We start from the raw sequence: 24,856 nt of genomic DNA, 5'->3' as shown, positions 1-24,856 counted from the left end.
ACAGACTCTGCCAACATAGAAAAAGTTCACAGAGGGCAGCTTCCTCCAGCATGGCAAATCCGTGCCATTACAGTGCATCTTTCAATCATCAACAGTGGATTTCTGTGGTCTAAATGCACTAAATACACTCCTCAGCTTTTTCTTTTCTCCAACTCCACACCCACCCCACCCCTCAACCCCCGTTCCACTGTTGCAGATTGAAAGGAACCTTGCAAAGCTGGGGTTTAAAGTGTGGCAGAGCGCAGGGCTCTCCTGTATCTCCCCTCTGTGAACAGATTAGCCTCATCTGCAGTTTTGGTTTGCAAATGTAAGAAGAGCAGCTGCTGGGGCTGGCAGGAAGATCTAGGTTTTCATAGAGAGGCACGATGTTAATACAGCCCTGGGAAAGCAGCAAGCTGAGTAAAACAGTCCTGTAAGTGTACTATTATCCACAAGGCCATAAAGACAAGATCCAATCTGCTGTGATTCACTGAGCAATGCTACTTATCGCAGGAGCTTATAGACCCACGTTTTAACAAAGGTCTCTGAATCAGTTACAAAAGTGAGATGAAATCCTGACTTTTCACTCCCAAAAAGCATAGGGTACCTTGATTTGGGAGTGGTGAAAAGGTAACTGTGGTTAAATACATAATGTTAATTGCCATCCACAGCTTTTTACCAAATAAACCGGTAGGAGCAATCAGTGCATTCTCTGGGTTTTACCAGCAATTACAATTCTGGTACAACAAAGCAGGTAAGGGTGCAATCGTTTTCCACCTCCCCTCCTCTGCTCAGGCATTTGTGGAGTTTGTGCCCACTGACCACAATTCACTTTCACACTCTGCCCAGAGGGAACTACTCTCCTGCTATTCTCAGCTCTGCTGTCAAGTCTCCATTCTGGAACCTGTCGCTGCCTTTGCTCAAGAAGGTTGTCCAATGTCACCCATCAGCTGGGGCTGGCTCAAGGCTGAGCCAGTGACCCCACTGACAGTTTCCCAATGGTTTCACAAAATGTCTGATGAACAATATGCTCCTTCTTAAGGCATCCTCCCTTCCTTCTGCCTAGCCTCTTCAAAGTAGAGCAAGAATTTCTCTCCATTTTATCACTCTTTACTGCACAGTACTAAATTCTCCTTATTGTCTTTCAGAAGAGCTGATGTCTCCTCCTCAAACTCTTTGTTCTGATACATATTTGAAGCAAAGAAAACCCACTTAGCTTTGTTATTTACCTTCAACTCTTCCACATCCTTACTCTCTTTTACTACCTTCATTTCTTTATCTATGTTCTACCCTCTCAACCCCATTCTGATATCTTTCCCAACAGCCCTCAGACTTGAGCTTTGTTTCTGATGTTTTATACTGCCCAGATACTTCTTCAGCTTTGATTAATATTTTGCATTCTTTTCTTCAAGTGCATCACCTCCAATCTGTATTGCTACTGTATTTATATTTATAGCTAAAAGGCTAACATCACTCCATCAGACAACAATTCATCTTTGTGAACACTTTCCCTTTAGATACTATCCCATTTATCTTCCTTGATTTTGCTTCCTTAATTTCTTCTCACATTTCTCTTGGACTTCAATGTTTTCTAAATTAGTCTAAGCTAATTGTATACACATGGAAATTGAACCTCTGTCTGGAAGCATCTCTCTTTGCCACTATGAACACAGGGAGCTTATGGGGAGGTGAAACTTTCAGGCTGCTGAAGTTAAGGGCGATGATTTTCATGCTAGCTGTAATACTTCAGAACCACCACTTCCATTTTCCACATGCAGAAGCAAATCAATGGAACTGGTGTCCTGCTCACAACCAGTGCAGCAGAAGTGGGATCATCTGGGGCTCACAAACTTGATCGCTGATTTCTTCATCTTTACCAAGGGGTCTCCTGGCTGAGCTGGTCTATACCAATCCCTCCATAACTGTTATGTAGCATCATAGAATTCTTTACCTTTGAGGACATCAAGCCCAATCGTTAACCTACCACTGCCTAGCCCACCCCTAAATCAGGTCCCTAAGCACACTGATCGTTTCTTTCAAGTCTTAAAAGAAAGATGAGTAGTTCTGTGTGGGATGATCTTTCTTTGTGGCCAAGGTTGTCTGGTTTTTATTTTAATTCTTTAGTGAAGCCACTTAGTTCTACAGAAAAGAAGTATTTAACCTGAGAAAAAACACAGTACTAAATATATCACTCAGCATGACTTAATTTTGCTCTTATAGCCTTCTGTAGTTGTATCCAATCATGAAAATCTATGGCACTTATATTTATATTCTTATTTCGTGTTTTGATGGTTTCAGGCCTGGCTCTCAATTCAGTGCTACTCAGCAGCCCTTATAAAGAACCAAATCTCACACCTCCTCTCCCAGCCGTTACAAGGAATAAAGAAACACTGGGGTAAGCTGCCGGGGGAGCTTGTGGCAAGCTCAGCTTTGGAGATCATTAGGAAGAGGCTTCACAAATACCTGATAAAAATGACAGAGGTGAGTCTAGTCCTGTCTTGGAGAATAAAGCTGACCTAAATGGCTTTATGGAGTCCTTCACTGCACCACAGTTCTGCGATGCATCAATATTCCTCTAACTCAACAATAATCGGTTATCTTAAGGAATAAAACTAAGAAGCTTTAGTGCATCTTCAGCTGCCTTATTGTAATTCTGAAGCAGAAGCTAAGCTTGTCCCACACATCAAACCAGCTCTCTGGGGCCAAGCTCCACTGGTCACTGACCACAAGGAAGGAGAAAGTGTGATCTCTGATCCGTATCTAAAAATCTGATACATCTGCATCTCCTTTTGTGCTCCCGGTCATGGCGCTGAAAGCTCTGGCTTATGCAGTAAAAATGGACAGAAAATGGTCATCATCATCATGCACTGCAAAAATCTGACAAAAGGATTTAGCCCTTAAATTAAAAATATGAAGCATAGAACAGGGTAGATAGAAAATGTACAAAAAAACCCATAACGACAAAACAATGAGAAAACTCCATAATAAAATTAAAAAGTCCCAGAAACGTATCCTGGAACAAATGGATTGAATTGCTGAAAGCTCAGCACTGTAAACCAGATTTTAGTGAGATCCACAAACACACCCTCTTCCACAGTTTGCAGACAAAACCTTCCAGAAAGCCCAGTTTAATGTGAATTTACACCTACAGGAGATTATGTTTCCATATCTGTTCTTATTGCGGTTTTCGTCTTCCTTGGCTGTATCCCAGGATGCCGTCTGCCCCTCGGGGAGCGCCTGCAAAATAAACAGCAGAGTGGTTATAAAAATCTGGCCAGTGCCTTCAGGTGGATTAAGATGACTGAGCAGGGCAAAAATAAAGGCGCTGCATAATTCAGTAGTCAACCAAGCAAACCATTGGTCTTGAAGACAAGGCACACCCACTAACACAAAAAGCAGAGCTTGGTGTAGACCATTTGCATCTCTTGGCTTCTGCAAGCAAAGAATCATTTTCCTCCTGCTACTTCAAGATCTGAAAGGATCAGGGGAATTTGTTTCTGGCTGCACAGTCACAGGTTAACCTTATTTCTCCCTGTAGAACAGAGTTTGTGGAGATTTCACATACATACACGTCTAAGAAAACCCAGGTGGCCGGAACACAATGCTCAGTTTTTCATATTTAAGAAAACAGATAGAGTGGTTTCATGTATTTCTCTATTAATAGTGGGGTGATGCAATACAAACCACTAGCTGATTTTCTCTGAGGGAAAATAAAAAAGCTCAGGGGTTTAGATCATGTGAAAGGACACGAGGCAAAAGGAGGTTAGACATGCTCATGAAGTATGAAAAGAAACAGTAATTTTCCTAGAATCTGCTCTTCTGGTTGAGAAAGATTGGGCAAGGAAACAGCAACCCCAATAGCTACCCTACCCTACAGCTGGCCCTACAACCCTTCTGGACACACTCAAATGAGTTGCTTTCTCTTGAGACACCTCCAGGAACGGTTTTAAAGGTAAAGCCAGGAAAACAGCAGGTGTCACAGGGTCTGGCTGGAGGATGGTCCTGCCTTCCTTGGAAGATGGCCTGGACTGTTGTGAGCAGGATGATCCCTCTCCCTATCTCAGGACAGACGGAAATATCACCACGCACAGATCAAAGCATCAGCTCTTTCTGCCACAACAGCAAGGGCACCGGCTATCCAGGTACCGCCAGCATCGCAACTGGGTGGAAAGCCAGGATCCGCCGTCGGCCGCAGCCAGCCTAGGCTGGACTTGTGCCAGAAGTCAGCCCAGCCTGGCTTCTCACAGCTGAGAACCGCAGCTCCCACTGGATTTCCCCGCTAGATCTGCCTCCACCAAGATCTACTCTCTAACATGATCCTACATTACTAAGAACAACAATGTTATAAATTGTATTATTTATGGTCCCTGGGGAATTATGGGGGTTTTATACTGCAATCATTGCAGAATCACAGCTGCCTTAGCTAGCAGCAGGTAGTTTGACACAGCTGTGCTAGAAAATGAATTTATATTCCTCTTCACAAGGCATCCAGGTCTATTACAGTGCCTGAATGCAATAGCAGAAAGACACAATTATTAGGATCTACAACACAGACATTACAATTAAACTTAATATGAGCAAACCCCTGGCAGACCAGATCGCTGTGAATTTCTCCCAAAGGGGTTCCAGGACAGAAGACGTCAGGCACTGCAGCACTGCCAGGAGCATTGCTGACAAAAGACAGGGACAGCGAGTTCCTTTCAAAAGCTCAGGAGAAAGAGTAATAACCCTGTAATTGGTGAGGGCTTTGATCACACATATATTTCCTTTACAGACAGCTGTTTCCAAATAGCTGCTCATCTCCTGAGCAAAAAAAAAAAAAACAAACCAACAACCAACAAACCAACTGACAAACCCAAACACACACACACACAAAAAAATCCCTCAGTAAAAGAAAAGAGGTGAGGAAGGCTCATTTTCATCTTCAAAGACTGAGGAAAAAGGTGCCTTATTTTCCACTATTACCAAATTACAGCAGATTGACCAGAGAATGGCAACAGTCATTAGATATCTAATCACAGCCATCTGAAAAGAAAAACGAAAAAAAAAAGAAAGGAAAAAAGAAAGAAAATAATTTCTCATGACTTCCACGTGGGAGAAGCTATCTTGGCCAAAGAAAATACATTCAGGTCCAATAAATCCCTTTTCAACAAACCCTATCCTTTCATGTGATTCGAACATAAAATTCTCCATTGAAATTGATGTTTTTATATTTGCCTGATATAGCCTCCAAAGATTTAAGAGTCCAGGATTTTTTTTATCTCTTTCAATACCAAAGAAATCTCTGCCTTTCACTAAACTATCCATCTCTGAAGAGAGGAAGAACAGCTCTGGTTGGCGAGGAACACAAACTGCCTTTGCAGAGCTGTACCTTATATCCCCTACTTTTACACACACCAGATGAATAAATTGGAGTAATTGCACACACATGGGTGGTACAGCAATTTTTTTCCCCTGTGAAATCACTAAAAAGGCAGCATCAAGAAGCAAAACTGCATTAAAAATATGGAGGCAACAATATCAATTATAATCCAGAAAAAGAGGTGCAGACCTAATGTTCTGTTCATTCAGGTTTTGTTTGTACAGCAAATATCCCTATAATAGCTACAAGAATTAATATATCTGCTTCTCTCTCCATTATCAGCAGGATAGGTCGCTCAGGCATTGGTATTTGAGCCACATCTCACAGGAAACATTCCCCCTTCTTTCTTTGAGTTGTTAAGAGCAAAATTTCAGTCTTCAAAAAAGCAGACCTGATTTTTAGGCTCTTCTCACTTCTCTTCTTTTAGAGAAATTTTGTCAACTTCAGACTGAAATATCTTCCCAGTAGTGGAATTTATGTTACAACGATGTTTTTTAAATTAAATTGATCTAATTTTTATTTGAAATTACAAGGATAGATGTCTAAAAGTCAGCTTCATCTCAATCGAGCTTTCTAAGCACCACGGCCCAAACATAACTGAAGCGATCACATTAAATTGAGGCTTATTGCAAGCCAATTTAAATTCCCAATGGATGCATTTAGTTAGTTTGCTGTTTGTTTTTAATTTAAATACGAAAACTTGAATCATTCATCTGCGCTGATCTACCCCAATGCTGCAGTATTGCTGCCAAAGGCAACAACATCAATTAAAAGCCGTGCTGCTCATCTCAAAGGCTGCCACAGAGCCCCAGCCCTCTCCCTGCAGCCACTACCGTCTCACCAGTGGTGGCAAAACTGATCTCACAACTCTCCTGTGACCCAGGGTTAAAAACTGCTTTGGATAAAAAATAACCCCCAAAACCCTGAAAAGATATCTCAGCCAGTTCAGTTCCCCACTCTGTTTCATAGCAAAACCATGAGCCAACAGTGCCCAAGTGCGTGCTTGGTGCCAAATGTTTTTCCATGTCACATCAGAGCCTGAGGCACAGAGAGATGATGTGCAGCCAGGCAGAACTGGAGGGGTTAAAATCCAGAGGTGACTTCAGTAAACTGAGGACTCTCAGACAAAGATGCTTGAGGAAGGAGTCACAGTATCCAAAATAAGGGTTGTAGGAACGCAGCGGGAGAATGTACTTTAGTGACATCCTAAATGATGGTGGGAAACGATTTCGGATACTTAAGGTTATTATCTCCATGGCCAGTAATTGGTGCTTGCAGAAAGTCTGTGGGACTAGTCCCGAGCTCACAACAAATCAGGGCTGGTATGTTCTGAAACAGGAAGAGGTGAAATTTAAACATGTCCCGTTGAAATGTTTACAGCTACTCCTAAACAAGTAGTGTCAGTAATAGACCATCCAGTGTCAGTAACAGACCTCTCTCTTCCAGTCCACACATCATATTGCTCAATAGGAGCAGCACCCAAAAAGGCCCAAATCCCACTCTGGCAGAGCCGAAGTATCACACAAGTGGCAAGTGCAGATGGACTCCCATGGTCCCACATGGAGCTATCATCCATTTCACACAGTGACACCATTGACACCATCACATCCTGGTTTTCCTCTCCATGTGGGGTTACGTGCAAGGTGTAAGCACCAGAAATCTTTTTCTAGATGGTCTCAGTAAAACATGCTGCTCTAAGGGTTTGTAGGTGAAGGTATACTTCAAACAAATATTGAATGTGATTTCCAGGTTACTCAGTGGAGATGAGAATTTACAGAGATAAGAGATTGCCACGTGTGACTGATACACTCTGTTCAAAGTGATTTTTCCTGAGAGTAAAATTATTTGGTAACATGTCACTAAACAGGCTGTAATTTATGCTATCAATTTGCAAAGTAAGTAGAAAATCAGCACCTCCAAAGAAAAAACATGTTTGGAGGTGACACTGATATTAGTGTATGAAAACACATTTTAAAAGAGACGTCAAATAAAATTTCAGGCCTTTTCTTTTTTGAAGATTGTTGTAGTTTCGTGTGGCTGAGTTCTGGTGGAGGAGGGGGGCTGCAGAGATGGCTTCTGCAAGAAGCAGCCAGAAGCTCTCTGCAGGCCCCACAGAGCAAACACCAGCCAATTCAAGGCTGAAGTCATTGCTGACCAAGGCCGAGCCCATCAGCGATGGTCACAGTGCCTCTGGGAATCACATTTAGGAGAAAAAAAACCACAAGCAGCTGCTTTTTGCCCTCAGACAAGGGAGTGAGAGGGTATAAGAAACTGAGCAGAAACCAAGACCAAGGAAGGGGGAGGAGGAGAAGGCGCCCCAGGTGCCAGAGAGAAAGATGCCCAGCAACCCATGGAGAAACCATGGTGGAGCAGGTGGCCCCCCACAGCCCATGGAGAGGCACAATGCTGGAGCAGGGGGAGACGCTGTGACCTGCATTGGAGCAAGCCTCTGCCAGCATTTGCAGCCCTTGGACAGAGGCAGAGACACAGACACAGAGATGAGCAAGGGAAAGATCTGCGACGGAGCAGGTTTGCTGGCGCGCAAGCTTGTGACTCTGTGGGGGACCAGGCTGGAGCAGTCTGGGCCTGAGAGACTGAGAGACATTCTGTGAGTCATGACTGCACCCCCTAGAAGTGACTCGTGCAGGGTTGTGGAGCGGAAGCCCTGTGGGAAGGACTCACGTTGGAAAAGTTCATAGAGGACTGTCTGCCATGGGTGGGACCCCACGGTGCAGCAGGGAAAGGCTGTGAGGAATGTTGTCCCCTCCACCCCGGCCAAAAAGGAAAACTACTTGTGAGGAACTGACTGAAGCCCCCATTTTCCCAGTCCCTGCCTCTCCCTGTGCCGCAATGTGGGGGAAGAAGGGAGGGAAATCATGACTAAAGTGCAGTGTGATAAGAAGGGGGGTGGGGGGTTGGGGATTGTGCTTTAAGATCTGGTCCCACTTCTCTTTACCCGACTCTGGTGTCACTGAGGGTGCAGGGCAGTGTCATAAACCAGAGAGTCTTCTTCTTCTGTGTTGAGTCAGTTTTGCCCATGACGCTCATTACAGAATGATCTTTCCCTGTCCTTATCTTGACTCCTGAGCATCTCAATATATATTTTCTCCCCTGTCCAGCTGAAAAGGGGAGTGATAGAGCAGCTTTGGTGGGTGTCTGGCCTTCAGCCAGGGTCAAACCACCACAAAATTTTATCAGCCATACCACAAAACATTTCCAAATCCAGTTTTGCAGCTTTGTTTTCCTCCAGATTCCAGTCTGAGCTGGCACCCTCAGCAAAGCAAGGCTCCTGCTCCAGAAGCTGTAACACTCCTTGACACCCTCCCCACTTTTCTCATAGTGCTGGTGATGGCTGATAGCTATTTGGAGCTGAAGTTCTGCCTGGGTCCCGTTCTTCAAAAACCAAATCCCACCATTTATTGAAAAGAACTGCTACTTCAGGCAGTTACCTCCCACTGAAGGGTAGAATGGCACTTGTGGTTTAGGAGCTTGTGGCATTCTCCAGGCTATTTCTTGTAAAGAAAGGAATTATGCAAATCTATATAATGCCATCGTCATTATATACGTATGTAGATAGCACTTTCTGGGAAAGGCAGAACTCGTGGAGCTGAAAGTTGCATTGACATTTTTCATGCTAATGTGTTATTTTGATAATTACCAATGCCAGTGCCAGAAAATTACATATATGCTGGCACCTGTTTTCTTCTTGAACATCAAGAACTAGATCTTAGGGCATCTGTAATTGAGCTGAATGTAGTTTTGGGTACTGTTCATGGAAATGGAGGCCGAGGGGGGGCTAAGTAAATTTCCTAAGAGAATTATTACCCTTTTTCAATATTAAACAGAGCTCTTTATATTGATAGTTTAATTAGCGCACTTGATTTTGGGGCATGAGCGACTAGACCCGGTTAACATACAGTTACCAGAAACATTTGTTATGACAGTCTTTGATGCCATCTGATTAAAAAAGTACTCCCTGGTGAGAACCAGGAAAAGATTGCTGCTCAATTACAGCAAACCCCAGCATCAGTGATACAAACTCCATGGACTCTTACTTGCAGGGTGGAAAAGTGAGCTGCTTCCATTAAGCAACTTATTTTTCACAGCTGTTATGTTATTTTTAAGTAGTTTTAATGCCACAATGCATATTAATTGCTTATTGCCTTTCCACAAGCTTACTACATCCACTATAATTATCACTTGCTAGGGCAAAGTTTCACATGTTTGATGCTATTTCCCTCTTCTGTTCTCTCTTCTAAATGTAGGAGAGTTTGCCTCTTCCAACTCCTCCCCATTGCCAAGTTTCTTCTTGTAATTTGGACTATATTCCTGGTCATTCCAGCATGGAGGAAGAGGCGGGGGTTGGATGAAGACCACTTCCATTTTTGCAGCTTACTCCTCCTCTCCTCACATGGGAGTTGGAAGAGTGCATCAGTTGAACATATGGTGAAACAGAGGTTTGAGCATACTGGAAAACTCCACCTTCATTTAAGCTACATGAGGCTCCTGCCTTTGCCTTTACAATTGTGTATTCAGGTAATTATGCTGTGATTTAATTTCATCCATTGTTACAGAGTATTTGGAGCTCCCAAAAAGCTCAAGAAAAAGCCCTTTCTTTTCCTAAAGCCTGGCTTGCACTATTGTCAATGAAAGCTAATCACTAAGGGACTATGGGACCCCAAGTCCTTCGCTGACGTCAGGACCTGTTAAATATGTACTATCTGCTCTTCACAGGAGAGGGGGCACATGCTAATAGATGAGCACAGTGTTGTTTTCTTACTTGCTGTAGTAAAGTCCTCCTTGTTGAACTAGAGGGCTACCAAACACTGCTAGTGCTGCAAAACGCTGCCCTCATAATGGAAGAGGAAGAAAGGAAAGAGTAAATGAATTAAGGAAAAGAAGCTCTTAAAGACAGTGATTGCTCCCAAGCATCTACCCTTTGTGACTGCAACCTCTCTACTTACTCATACGAGCAAAGGTTCATCTCACCTCATACTCCTCTTTAAATCCATAGCCCTGTCCTCGCTTCATCTGGGTGATGTGCTGCAGCAGGTCGGCCACTCGGATGGCTGGCTGGAACTGTCCCCGGGGGTAGGACATTTCTACCGGCTCGCAGCTCCGGTACGGGTGGGTCTGGATAGTCAGGGTCGGCTGGGTCATCTCTCCATGGCTACTGTCTGTTTTAAAGACAGGGAAGCAAAAGAAGCTTTCACCTACCTAGTATTTCACACTCATTCTTGCTCTGTTTGCATATTCGTTTCTCCATCACCCCACAGGCTGGTGCAGGCAACAGTAAGTAAAGAAATAAGTAGGAAACACAGCCTACAGCTACCCAGAGCAACTAAATCACTCTTGCATATATTTTTTGTGTCAAGGAAACAAACCCAAAGAGAAGGGAAACAGTAAATGGCCTGTCGAGCTAACAAGGATTACAGCACACACAGCGAAACAGCAGTTCATAAGGGTGAGCTCTGCATTGACTCCAGCTGAATTACATACCTCGCTGCAGAAACCTGCAAAGGACATGATGGAAAGATACATACAGATGAGCCAGATATTCGAGCAGGATTTGGGGTGTCAGTATGAAATAACTGAAAGGAGCCCAAGTTAATAGCAAACAAGTCGTTAGCATTTCAAATAAGCCACCCGGAATGTTAGAGGCAAATTAAACTGCTCTGCTAGTTCAGACCTAAAATTTATATGTCAATTACAAAGATGCAGTATTATCAGAAATGATAAACCAGCATAAAAAATACAGTTATCCTGCATGCAGAAACTTAAATTTCAAATATGTAAACTTAATGGAAAAAGTTTCTTTTTTGAAAGAAATGGATTAAAAAATATCGATCACTGTACAGATGGAATTGTAACCTCTTACATCCCCAGCAAAACTTCATATGCATAAAAAAATACTCCTGGTGAACTAACAGAAAAGAGCTTAAATAACCAAACAAGTGACTGTCACAGTAGTTATTTTTAAAACAGAAGCCCAAATCAGATGAAAGATTTAGTTTCTTCTCTACCGGAGCTGAGCAAATGGAAATAGGTGGCTAAATGAACCACTGTTTTAAACTATGATTACAGGCAGTGGAGATGTTTGGGTTCTTTTGCACATACAGTCTGCATCTGGTCTTACCCCAAACCGACCCATTAGCAAACAGAACTATATCTCCCTCAGACTGCTCATAAAACCCCCGTATGGTTGCATGCACAGGGCTCGTTTCTTACAGAAGGCTGGCTGACAAAGCGCCTAAGCAGTATCCCTTGTCAGCTGCACCACAGTCGTGTTTTTGAAGGGATAAAGAATAAATAAATCAAATTGCAATTTCAGGGTGATTTTTGTGAGGCAGAAATACGGCCAGAGCACTGTCACAAACACTGATATCCTTGAGAAATCACTGTGGAGTTTTGATCAGAAGCAGGCCGGATGTCTGCCGTGTCTCTTGCTGCAAAGGTGGGTGGGAGCAGACGGACGAGGGCATCACACCAACTTCCCAGCAGCTGGCAAAGCGATGCCATGGCAAAACATTACAAATAATGCTTTAGCTGGTTTGCTGTTGTATTAGGGGAAAGATATGAAGACAGGCATATGGTCTGTTTGGAAGTTGCAGGACTATGAGAAGGAGAAAGCAATGACAGCAGTGGACTCTGCTGCAGGGCAAGCCTATCTCTAGTGCGAGATAAGTCAGAGATGCTGAGCACATCCTGCTTCTTCTGAAATAAATTAGCACAAAGCGATCATCTGCTCTGACGATTAGGCTACTGAATTTCAGGATTTCTGAATGCCAGGTTCTCATAAACATAGACATATTCCCAGGACACTCAAAGATGTACAGAGCTCTGGCTCTAGCGAAGCAACCCACACATACAAAATGTGAATAAATTTGGGATTTAAGGAAGAGTAACATCCAAAGCATTTGTATAATCATCCCTAATGCTCCGACTAATGACAGTGTGAGAACTCTGAACAGAGGGAATTTCAAGGCTTATTAATTCCCCTAGTTGGATTCGCTTTCCCAGTGCATCTTTCCTCCCCTATTCCCTATTAACCTCCTGTAATGGAGAGGAGAAAATTTTTATTGTGGACCATTTCCGACAGACGTACTATGCTTAATTTTCCATCATTAAGTTTAATACAAACCCAATTTCACAATTGGCTTCTCTGAGGAACCTACAAGTAATGCCACATTTTTATCAGCCCCAATTAAAAAACATTAGGCTGTCCCTATTCAAGAGGGAGTCTTAAACCTAATGTGTGGTTCTGGTGCTAATGCAGCAAGGGCACCCGCAGAGCATAGGCTACTGGTAATGCGTAGCTCGGATCAGTCAGCTCCTCTGCAGGCAATTATTAATTTCCCTCTTCATCAGACCCTTCAATTCTGGTATACTTGGGTCTCTTCTCCACGAGAAGTGTCACAGGGAGAACTGAAAGCCAGAAGCATGGTGTCCCCTCCTTTCCAGAGTAACTTCCTTCAAAGTGGGTGTTCTTGTTATGAATCTGGAACTAGAAGCTGCTCAGCACCAAAGAATGATCTGATTCTGACCTTTAAAGTGACATCCATGCTTCTGGTGTCTTTGGTCACACAGATGAGAAATGGCGTAAAAATCACTGACTGTAGTAACAGCTCTTGCAGCATGGTCCATGGCATTGCATCATCTGCGTGCTACTCAGCCCAGTGTTTCTGCTTAAAGAAAAGTGTCACGTAATCTGGGTCATCCTACTCTCATCCCAATGACACACAGAGCTCCAACCAGGCAGAAGATGACCTCCTCTGGACACCAGTGAGAAATGTGTTTTCATTGGCCTCCACACCACTGGAAGAACACCTGAGCCTGACATCTGCAGCACTCAGGACAGCTGTCACTTACTCTGTCTGGTCCAAGGAAAGAGTGAAGGAGAGAAATTGCTATGTATGAGGCAATCCTAGCATTCAGATGTTCTGCTAATAAACCCTGATATGGGAAACATATTGTTCCTTCTCTAACCACACCGTGAGCCTGAACCTGAGCATGGTTCGTGAGGTGCTCAAGCAAGGCATTACAGTTTCTCTCAAGATGTGCTGTTTGCAGCAATTCTGTAAACAATTCAAGATGCAGGGAGGAGGGGAGGTAGCAACAAACTTATCTCTCACTAGGTCAGTCAACCAAAAGAGTCTTTGGAGGGCTTGCAAACCAGCTTTCCTTTTCCTGCTGGCTGCAGCCATAAAGCACATCTCATTCTTTCTGGTATCATTATTACTGGAAAAGACAACACCAGCCCCTCAGCAAAGTCATGCTTCTGCTTCAGTTGTTGCACTTAAAGGCATGTCAAAGCAGTTTGCCATAGTCCCTTCTCTCCATGCTGTTCTCACAAACATGTCCCCATTGTCTTGCAAATGAGGACAGGTTTGTCAGACAAATTGGCCAAGACTTCCACTAAAGTTTTGTCAGTGCTTCTAAAGCATGTGTGCTGCTTATGAGTTTTCAGTCAGAACAGCAAATCAAGCAAGTAAATATACTAAACAGAGAGGTGTATCAGGTTTTTTGGATTATATTTTGTATGCACATCTTATTTCTAGTCCTATGCCTTTGTTTTGTTGATAGGAGCATACAGCACTGTATTTCATTGCATATCGAAGACAGACTACAGCTCCAAGAAATAATCCAAATTAAAACATTTCAAGAGAAGGTGATACCATTCTGACCCAGAAAGTTGTGGCAACGGTTAATTACCCTTGCTGTCTAAACATTTCCTAATTGCAATTTGATTTTGCTTAGTTTCGACTTGCAGGCACTGAATCTTATTATACCTTCTGGTAGATTAAAGAGCCCTCTGAGCATTTGAAATCTTGACCCATGCAGGCACTGATCAAATCACTTCTTCAGTTTCTCTTTGATAAAGTAAATCAATTGAGAGCTTCTGAAGTCTCATTAGGGCAGGCTGTCAGGGGCTCTGGCTCCTTCCTAGAGCCGCTTCCAATTTTCCACAGTGCAGCTGTAAATAAAGCAGGTATTCTGCATGTTGCTGGAAACATGCTGTTTGTAAGAGGATCATATTAGCAGCTGCAATAGCAAAATATGTAGGCAGCTTGATTTTTAACCCTTTTTAGTGCAATACACTTACTCCTTGTACCCAGACGGCTTTTGCCAATGTAGATATTTTGATTTCTGGAAGTCAGGACTTTCATTATCAGCCTGAGTTCACAGAACACCCTGAAATGTTGTTAGTGATGTTAAATCAATGATTCACTGGCTCTCACATAACTGGCCCGACTGGGAAACTCTTCAGGCATCTCAACATCTGTTTGGGTATAACTGCAGATAAAGGAATTGAACAATGTTGATGCCACTTTTAATATTCACAAACTCTCCCTGCTTATGAAATGGTGTTTCTGTGACTCTCTTTTTTTTTTGCTGGAAAAATAATCATGAACTTGAAGTAAACTCTGAGGTCTTGCTCTGCCAAGAGAAAGATAACTGTGTCCAGCATGCAGAGGAGTCCTGAAGCAGAGGCCAGCTAGGTGGCATCTTTCCCATTTGATGAGTAACCCTGAGGGTGAGATATTATTGCTTGCCTGCTCCTACAACACCTTGCATTATATACTCTGGCTGCTACCCAGAGAAGTAAAGTAAGTGTCTCCCTCCACACAAAAACTGATAAATTTCTCCATAGATGTTACAGATAAGGTGAAGAGCAGCTGAGAAATTAGATTCCCAGTCTGGAAGTCGTTCTGGACAGTCACCCCTCTGTGCAGCTCCCCAGTAAGGATGCTTGGAGGGGACCTGCTCATCCAGAGCTGCTCTGGGGACTGAAACTTTAGAGCCATTTATGGATGTCACCTTCTTTCATAAACTTAGCCTGAGTGACAGATAGCTGGACATAGTATGATGCTGCCTTCTGACCAGACAACTAACCTGTGCCTCAAGCTACTACAAGTAATGCCACACTGGTGCCTCATCTTGCATATGCAGAAAAGTTTTGTTCAAAACTTCTGCTTGAATATCCACCAATTCCTCCTGTGTCTGAAATGACAGGCCTATCATCTCTGTTTATATTTTTATTCTTTTAGCCTTGGCAAGTGTGTAACAGGATAAGACATCCTTTGCACAAAATAAATTATTTTTTGAGTGGTGTTTGTGATGGATTTAATTACACACATATCCAGTCTCTCTACACTAGAGTAAGGGTTGTCAATTATTTGACATCTTCCAAGGATGACTACAGCATGGCTAATATCTCTTCCCCTTACACTAGGGATATGGTGCAAGCTAGTAAAATTAATTTGCTTTTTTGTGTGCATCAAGGCTTTATTATATTATAAATATCCAGCTATAGTATGCTGCATTCAACACAAAGAGTGTTATGGAGAAAGTCAAAACACCATTTGTCTAATGATATCAAGTGAGGTATAAAAAAAACCATGTTCCTTAACAAAAAAAAGGCCTTCTGACACCAGGTTTCACATAGAACAGCTGATGCAGCTTTCATTTCAAAGGTTATGAAGAAGCCACCTGTGCACAATAAAAAAAAAAAAAAAGCCAGAGAAAGTAATTTGGAAACAGTAATTTTCTCTAGATTCTAAAGAGATTTTTAAGAATAACTTGGTAAACACCTTACACAAGTGTATTCTAATCCCATCAAAACTACTGCATACTTATTTTCCATCAGCTAGGTAGCAAAAATCCTTTCACTATGCAAGAAAGATGCTTGGATGAGGTGGGCTAAGGCTTGGGACTACTGGGTACATGCCTAACAGGGCAGCTCTTCAAATGGCTGGACCTCACCAAGTCAAACCTCCCTTTACCTCCTAGGTGTGAAGAGGCTGTCAGACCTACCTACCTTCATTAGAGCTGAAAAACTGATGGCAACTTCAAAACAATAGACCAAACCAGAAGCTACTGAGACTGGGAGAGGGAGTTTTCCAAGCTGCCTGATCAGCTGCAGGCAATGTAAGAAAGTTCATCTCCAGCAACAGCCTTCAAAGGCACGTGCCTCTGTTGCCCATTCCACTGCAGGCCAAGGCAAGCACAGCAAACTGGTGTGAAAGTCTCCACACTGGTTCCAAGAGGCTGACATGGCCTTGAAAGCTACATATACAACCAAACAGATCAAGCCACTGATTTTCAATCTTTTGGAGCATAGAAAGAACTCATCCCACAATTAAAAAAGCCAGTGATGGTGACACTAATGCAGCAACATTATCTTAGCATCTTTATAGTTCTTTAAAGATTAGGTAGAGGATAAACCCAGAACAGATTGATTAGGCATGGGCAAAAGCTCATCCAAACTATAAAAGAGTGAAATTAGGGCAAATTTCTAAGTCTTTCTGAGCACAAGACAGTTTTTGTGTGCAACAATGAACCTTCTCTGCTTGTTCCACCCTTGCAGTTTCTCTGCAAGGAACTGCAAGGAACTACAAGACACAACAGTCCTCATCCTCTCTGGAGGGCAGCAACTCTTAGCATCCTCTTGAGTAGTTGAACATCTTTGAGAGCTATTGGCCATGTACATTTTCTTCAAAAATAACTTCTAAAGTTGAACTTACTTCTTCAGGCCTTGTGCTATTGGTAGAAGATGGACCCTACTGAGGTACTGAAACAGGGAAATCTACCCCCTTTATTTGTTAGCATTAAATATTCACTTCTCTAGTGAAAAGGCTTGTGCAAAACATTAAAATCCAGAGTTGTCTACAATTGAAAGAGAAAATTACAGAGCTAAAAACATGCATTACACAAAAAAAGTATTAATTGGGCGTGGGATAGGGTAGAGGCAGAGCCAAACCCCTTTATATTTTACTATCAACAGATCATGTCACAGCCAAGCCTAGGGATTCATCCACTGTTGTAGGTACAGAACATTTATTAGCAGAAGGCATAACAGATGGGAACAAATAGCACTGAACTGCAAGTAGTGCCCAAAGATGGATATCGGTAGTGGGATGACTGATGCCCTTTTTATGATCTCTTTTTCTTTCCGAGGAATGAATATTAATAAATGTCAAAAATTAAACTTATTTTGCTCATACAGCAACATTCAATGTCCACTGAATCTGTCCAAGAAGACAGAACGTCAAGGTTTTAATTTGTCTTCAAGTCACAGGATAGGAATTTCTTCAATGCCAAGGGCTGTTTCACAGCACCTGCGGCTGTTAAATTCAGATGAAACGGGGGGGGGGGGGGGGGTGACCAGTCTGTGTAAATCATGTCTTAAAAGTGCTCTGTGCTTCACTTCCCAGGTGTAAAACAGGGATATTAATCCTCACTCTGATAAAGTGGTTAGTAGAAATCTGAAGAGTTTCTGAAAGAGTTTTAAATACCTAAGCACAATCTAGTTGAATTCCTCTCTCATCTTTCTCCTCTCTAAAGTTTGGGATTCTGAAAGTTTTGGGCTTGTTTTTTTTTTCTGGGTTCTGCTTTCTCACAGGAAGGACAGGTTGATTCTGTCATTCCTTGAGCTTCAGATTACAAGGTATGCAGTTTCACACTATGATTCTCACTATTGTGACAGACAGGGGAAAGCATCTCCCGTAAACCAGGGTCCAGTTTCCACAGACGTGGAGTACCAGACTGAGAGTTTGACATCTTCCAGCAAAGTACAGCTCTGAAGTACTGCCAAAAGAGAAATCTACCTTTAGGCTTCTCTACTGACCACACCAAGTCTCTGGGAAAGAGAAGGGACCTATAGAATCACAGAATGTGTTGGGTTGCAAGGGACCTTTAAAGGTCATCCAGTCCAACCCTCTGCAGTGAGCAGGGACACCTTTAGCTAGATCACGTTGCTCAGAGCCCCATCAAGCCTGGCCTAAAAAAACCTCCTGAAAAAGGACTCCTCTCCTTCCCCACCTCATTAGAAAAGGGCTCCTGCACTGCCATCAGCATTTGGATAGGGAGGAGGAGAAACATGTGTACCGCAGCAGTCCCTCCAAGCCTCTGTGCCCTGGCTGCTAGTCTGTAAGCCAAGGCACTTAAGCGATCGGTTGTAATTTCTTCCAGCTCTAACTGCAGGCCTTCAGCACGCTCAGAGTAATGTTTAAAGCAGCCACAGTAGATTACTGTGTCTGAAAGTGAACATTTACTGTAGATAATCCAAAATGACAGGTCTGATAAATACCACTGGTTAGATTCTGATCAACCACACATCATCTTTCTGATTCATAGCAGAGGAATTGCCGTCTTCAAATTCCACACGCAGGCAGCATCCTCCAGGGACAGCCTGAAGTGGTAGGCTGTTATTACTCACTTTTGAGAGTGTACCTCCAGTAAGTTTCTGGATAACTTCTTTTATAAGCTAACAATTTCTGCCAATTCTGCTGTCTCTGTTAACTTACTGTAAAAATGTATTATTTTTAAAAACCCAAAAGCCAAGAGCTGCATGCCGGATGCTTTATTTATCACCTGAACAGGAAAAGCTAATTTTCAGAGCTGCTGAACACCAAACAACTCCCTCCAAAGTTACCAGCAGCCAGAGCACAGCCTCCACCTCTCAGGACCTGCCTTTTTGTTATCCTCTCACACCTAAAAACCATCGGAGTATTTAGCGTTTAACTCTCAGCATGGTCAGAATGAGGTGGGGCTGCTTGCCTGGCCACAGCATCAGGTTTCTCCTAATAGTCTTTATTCTTGCTACTGTGAGCTCCCACCAGCTTTGGACATGTAAATCCTCATATTCCCAAGCCTGGAGGCAGATGGAGTTGAACCTCAGCCCCAGGCCCTGACCATACCAGCCACACAGCACAACTACCCACACCAGTTAAAGCTAAGAAGAAAAGGCAGCATGTAGGAATTTGGCCCAGAATGTCAAATCCCATTTGGAAAAAGAAACAACAAATACTTGATAGAACTCTAAACCTTAAGTTTTGAACTGTTCTTAAAAAAAAGAAAGAATCCAATCCAAAATATCAATTAATGGCAGTAATAGAGCACGATTAGAATAAAAGCATGATTAACACAATACATGACCACAGGATTAAATATTATTTTGGAGCCCAGCCACTTAGCTGTGCTCCCTGAGTTATTTTCAAGCTGCAATGAGCGTGTTTGCTCTCCCGTGCAGTGCAGTACATCATACCTGTCTTCTTACCTAACAGCGTGGTCGATGGCACAGTGTCTGATGATACTTTGAGATGGAATTCCGTTCACCCACACGACACGGATCAATGGAAATCAACAGAAGATCAATAGGGGGAAAAAAGGTACAAAAAATGAAAACAAGGTTAGCTGTATCTCACACGCAGAAGGGTCGGTCTATAGGTCATATTGGGGAAACGTACAAAAGCAAAGGAAATTTAGAAATGAAAGAAAAGTCTGGCACTAGTACCTGAGTAGTAGGAATTCAACATAGATTTGCTCTGAAGGGTTTTGCTTTGGACAGAAAATGAACAAGGAGAGGGTGATGCTAGGTAGGAAAGACATAAGGAAAAGACTTTAGACATATATTAAGAGAGAGAAAGAGAACAGGGAGAATGTTCCTCAAAGAACACAGTAATATGGGATATATAAGGCTTATCAAAATGAATTATATTTTTCATCTCGACATGCATATTACATTTATTACATTGTCATCATGATGGATTTTCTTTAATATAAGCACTCCAGACCCCAAATATAGTATTATAGTTACTGTAAATCAATGTGTTCCCAGACAAGATTCACGTATAGGAATATAGTCTAGATATCCTTTGTTTGAACCAAGGGAACAAACTTAGAGCTTTGTCTCTAAGAGAAAGATCCTTAAAAACAACCCCCCAGAATGCAAACTACAGAGAATCAAATGCTCTATTAACAGTAGGATAAGCCTGGTCAAACTTAATGTAAACCAGTGCCACAAAAATACATGGGGTTGTTTTTTGAGGGTTAAAACAATACAAGATAACAAGGGAATTGTTCTTCAACAGAGGACTGTTCATAACATCCTATAATCCTTTCTCCTCTGAGCTGGGTTCTTTCAGCAGGACAAGCATCCTTGCTTTTTCCCATTAAAGCATTATCTTTCTCTGGACAAGAATCCAGCAATTATTTCCCTATTAATCAAATATTTATGGAAAGGAGGCAGAGCTTAACATCTTCACAGCACAGTCTTTTCTTGATATTAACTTTATAAGGCTGGTTTATATCTACAATAGCATACATGTACATTCTTAGAGTAATCCATCATTTCTGAAGGCATGTTCTTTTGTTATCATTCTGCATTCACTCTTAGAGTTACAGGCATTTATTTATCTCCTCAAAATGTTGGGAAACTAGCTAATACAAATCTCAGTACATCAGAAAGATGACAAGAGATAACACAGGAAAAACTATTCCATAATCTAATAGAAGTAGATAAAACTCAGTGTACATCAAAGTAATTTCAAAAGCAATTTTTGTCTCTCTAGAGCAAACGCCACTTAAAACTTCCAAGTTATTCTATGGGGTGAACCAAAGAAGTCGCTCGCCTAGGGAGTTTCATGAAGCCTGCAGAATTACCTCCTAAGCAGCTTATAATCACCTAGTAAATGAACTCACTCGCGTTTTGCATTCTCCTGCCATATTTTCAGACTTACACCACTTGAAAACACATTAAAATAATCAAATTTCTCATCACTTAGCCTGCTGGAGTTCTGCCCCAGCTGCCTTCAAACCATAAAGCATCTTTCACTTGGGGCCTCTTACACTTTCTCCCCGTGTTTGTCAGCCTAAATCAGACCCTTCTGTTTCTGTACTTGGAACACAACCACTCCTGCAGATATCTAAAATAAGGTGTCAAAAGAGTTGTTTGTTTGCCCAGGGTCACAGAGCAAGTCAGTAGTCAGGGCTTGAGGCAGGGCTTGGATTTTCTGAAACCTGGGAGTATAAAAGGACTCACTGGGCCGTACTGCCTTCCCAGGAATTACTAACAATAAATTACTTAGGCAGCCAAAAATACACACCTCACTTCAGTGAGTTCGATTAAAAATGTTACCAACTGAAGTTATGAAATGAAGCGTATTTGTCAGACAGTGAGATGATTTCTAGACCCAGAAGGGGAAGAAAAAAACCCCAAACCCCACCATAAAAACCAAGTTTCCCAAAAGCTTGGAGAGCTCATTCCCAAAACCAGTCAGGTAGCGACTTGTATAATGAGATGTGTACACAGTGCTGCTTCCTAACCAGAGGATTTCACGTCAGGGTAGAGATTAAGGCTTCATTAAAAATTCTCTTTGTACGCACCAGAGCGGCACGTGAGGCCACACAGATCCCAGGAGTCACGCAGAGCAGAGGAGGTTCCCTTCCTAGTCTGAAAATGATTCTCCCTGAGTTTCTGTAAGATTTTCTGAACTAGCAAACCCCACAAAAATCCCAAAGCATGAAAAACACTAAAAGGGATTTTGGTGTTTATTTCTTTTAGGCCTTTGATGAAATTTGCCTTTCTTTTTAAATTCATTTTAGAAAACGTCTCATGGTCATGATCCTGCAAGTCCTTGGCCTGCATTCAGCAGGTAACCTAACTGAGAGCAAATTCATCCAGGGGGTAGGAATAAAAACTAGATCTTGAAGCAATTGTCTGTTGTGACTTAAAGCAAATCTGAAGTCTGTTGGTTTTCATTTGTTACAAAAACATGTGGGACATGGTGAATTAAAATTTTCCTGGTTAAAAATATGCCTTGACACCCAGTGTGCCACTTAGAGCTTCCTCTTGCCTTCTTGATCCTGCTAGTAAAAGCACACTAACGTGGTATCTGTACAGTAGTACTCACTAATGCAACACTCGGTTCCCTACGGCTTCTGAAATGCTGTCTTCAGACTGTGCTTCTGCCTGAAATGTTAAAGCCACCTACTCTAATCTGATCAGTCTCACTCCTAAAGGTTGGCTGCAAAGAAGTCTCCTCCCAAACGGAGGTGTCACAGAAGTTAAGCATGCCCTAGCAAAACTGGCTGCGTTTAAAGAGATTAAATCTACAGAAGCAAGCAGTTCCTGCCAGAAACCTCCCAAGGATGGCAAAACAGCTATGCTGGTGACATGATGTTCTCCTGACCAAGCTCTATCCACAGCATTTTATCACTGCAAAGGCAGAAGAGCAGTTCCAATGTGCAGGATATACCTTTGGCACATCATTGCTGAGATGATACAGTACTGCTTCGGGCTGCCAAATCACACGCAACTTATGTGCAACAGACAACAACCCCTTGCATCCCCTCCGGTCAGTGTGAGGATGCTAGCAGTGATTTTAGGCCCACCTTGTCTTCAATTTGTCATCTCCTTTCATAATCACCCTGGTTTGAGTCACTGCCTTCCCGTGCCTGTGCCGTGCCCCTCGGAGGAGAATGCTGCTGCTTTCCAAATGTTCCTGCAAACTTGAGGAGCAGGCTCACCTTCCCTGGATGCGTTTAAAAAAGGGTAGATGAGGTACTTAGGGATCTGGTTCAGCATAGGATGGGAATGGTTGGAGTTGATGATCTTCAAAGGTCTCTTCCAACCTTGTGATTCTGTGATTCAGGCTCAAACACTGCAAGTACCACCAGCTATTTTTAATGGATTTAGGATATACTGTTAGCTTTTAAAAAAGCAAGATATTTGAGAAAATGAACAACTATGATGAGCCTGCTTCACTTCCATGCAATCCCTGGGTAAAACCAGACAAGCTGGCATAGCCATGGACTAATTTATCTTTCAAGCAAATATCTATTTTGATTCCATATGGTGTCAGACACAGAGGCTGAGTTCATAAAATCCCTTCAGTTTAAACTGTTGTAAAAATCCTGCCTGAATAAGGATGAACAGTTCAGGATGGAAAGAGGGATGAGGGGCTTGCCTTTGGCCAGGAAAAGATAAATGCCCATTTCTCTTCTGCTTTTCAGCAAGACCCCAGGTTGCCCTGTTCCATCACAGAGGCCACAGATCTTCTGGAATGTAATTACATTTGGTAACAAACACCTCTGCCCAATGGTGATATTCAGTCCTGCAAATGACAGGCAGGACTGGCACTGCACTGGCCTCCACTAAGGGCCCCACTGCACGCCAACAGCACCATTTCATGGATGACATCATTTGCGTGAGTGGATGTTGAGAATGCAAGCATTTCCCCCTAAAGCACTGAGAGGGAGTAAGAGAAGAAATCTGTATTTTCACTAACAGCAGAGACAGGAGACTATAAAAGTTCCCATGTCCAAGCCCCCCAAGAAAAGGGGGGGCGGATAAGCAGAAAGGCAGCTGCTTGCTTTGGTGTCCTTCATGATGCAAAGTGACAGGCAAGCCCACCGTGATGAGGGGGACGTTGCCTCTTCTTTCTAGCAGCAGGACCCATCAGTGGGGAGCTGCCTGTGGGGCGAGGGTGCTGTAGGGAGCAGTGAGCCAGGCAGCAAATGGGTATGCTATGGTGGGAGGGGGATGGGGATCACCCAAGAACTGAAAAAGTCCTCCCACAGCAGGAACAGAGCAATGGCCAGTCTGGAGAGACCATGGGATTTGTTCTGTCTGAAACAGGGGGGTGGTGGAGTCTCCTTCACTGGAGATATTCAAGACCCGCCTGGACCCCTGAGTGATATGTCCTAGGGAGCTGCTTTGGCAGGGGGGTTGGACCCGATGATCTCTCGAGGTCCCTTCCAACCCCTACAATTCTATGATTCTATGAAAATGCATTAAAATCATTGGGACAGGAAGGAAAAACTGAAGGGAAGAACACACCCTGCAAGGACACTGCCATTGGGAGATAAACTTGTTTGCAAGCCATTCAATAATTGCTAGGTTTCCTAGTTAGCAAGTTGTCTTGTTCTGTTTTATTGCTTTTGTGAGCTATTCAAGGTGATCTTGGGATCAAAATCATGTAGCTTCTCTTGGTGGAGTTTCTTTGCAAAGAAGCAGGGTGTTTCTGTGGTGCTGCTACAGGCAGCTCAGTCAAGCGAGGGTCAAGCAGAGAGGATGACTCCCCAGCAGGAGATTTCCGCAACGCTGTTTTCTGTCGGGAGGTGAGAGCACGATTTGAGAAGGAATGTGACTGTTGCTCCAGAAAGCTGATTTCAACAGCTAGGAGGGACAACCCCCTGCTAAACTCTATTAGTTAGCAGGAAGGTTAAGAAGTAATCCAATTATGTTATTCAAAAGTTGGAGTAGGCCTGGATAGAAACCCTCAAGTATCCAACACTACTAAGGCTTTTATTTATTTTTTTAAACTTTTTTACCCAAAAAATTCCTGTATCAGCACATGCACACCACTGCACAGAAGAGAACTTACCTCCAACACCTCAGCATGCCGGACTTGGCACTAAAAAGTCTGGAGAAATCATGAAGGCTTACTGGTAATTGTTTCTCATGGATATAAGGAGAAGGGGGAAAAAAGAACCACCAGCCCATGTCTTGACTCAGGCTGGGATATAAAGGGAGTGGTGATAAAATCTGCAGTGATGTCAGACAAGGAAAGGGCTGATTAAAAAAAAAAAGAAAACCTGGAGGGATGCTTTTTCTACAAAATTGGATACAACTTACTTTCTAAAGATGCCATTTCAAGTAAATGACTCAGCTGTTTTAATTAGCCTCTCAAAATATCAAGGGAAAAAAAAAATGAGGTCACATTTCAAGCT

At 42.8% G+C, this 24,856-nt stretch overlaps 1 protein-coding gene across 1 annotated transcript in view; it reads right to left on the bottom strand.

Annotated features, from left to right (window-relative positions):
* The window catches only part of PTPRT (protein tyrosine phosphatase receptor type T), a gene marked incomplete at both ends in the record, with an annotated part of 469,343 nt that overhangs the window by 28,064 nt on the left and 416,423 nt on the right, over positions 1 to 24,856 (bottom strand). The window contains 4 exons of the mRNA XM_084271566.1: positions 3,129 to 3,216; positions 10,331 to 10,518; positions 19,401 to 19,436; positions 19,638 to 19,715. Coding sequence (XP_084127692.1) covers positions 3,129 to 3,216; positions 10,331 to 10,518; positions 19,401 to 19,436; positions 19,638 to 19,715 — 390 coding nt within the window. The remainder of the gene's footprint in view (positions 1 to 3,128; positions 3,217 to 10,330; positions 10,519 to 19,400; positions 19,437 to 19,637; positions 19,716 to 24,856) is intronic.

This window comes from Gallinula chloropus, assembly GCF_964237585.1.
Source record: "Gallinula chloropus genome assembly, chromosome: 16".
NCBI lineage: Eukaryota > Metazoa > Chordata > Aves > Gruiformes > Rallidae > Gallinula > Gallinula chloropus.
The sequence above is the reverse complement of the archived record's forward strand: the minus strand, read 5'-3'. Positions and strand labels throughout refer to the sequence as shown.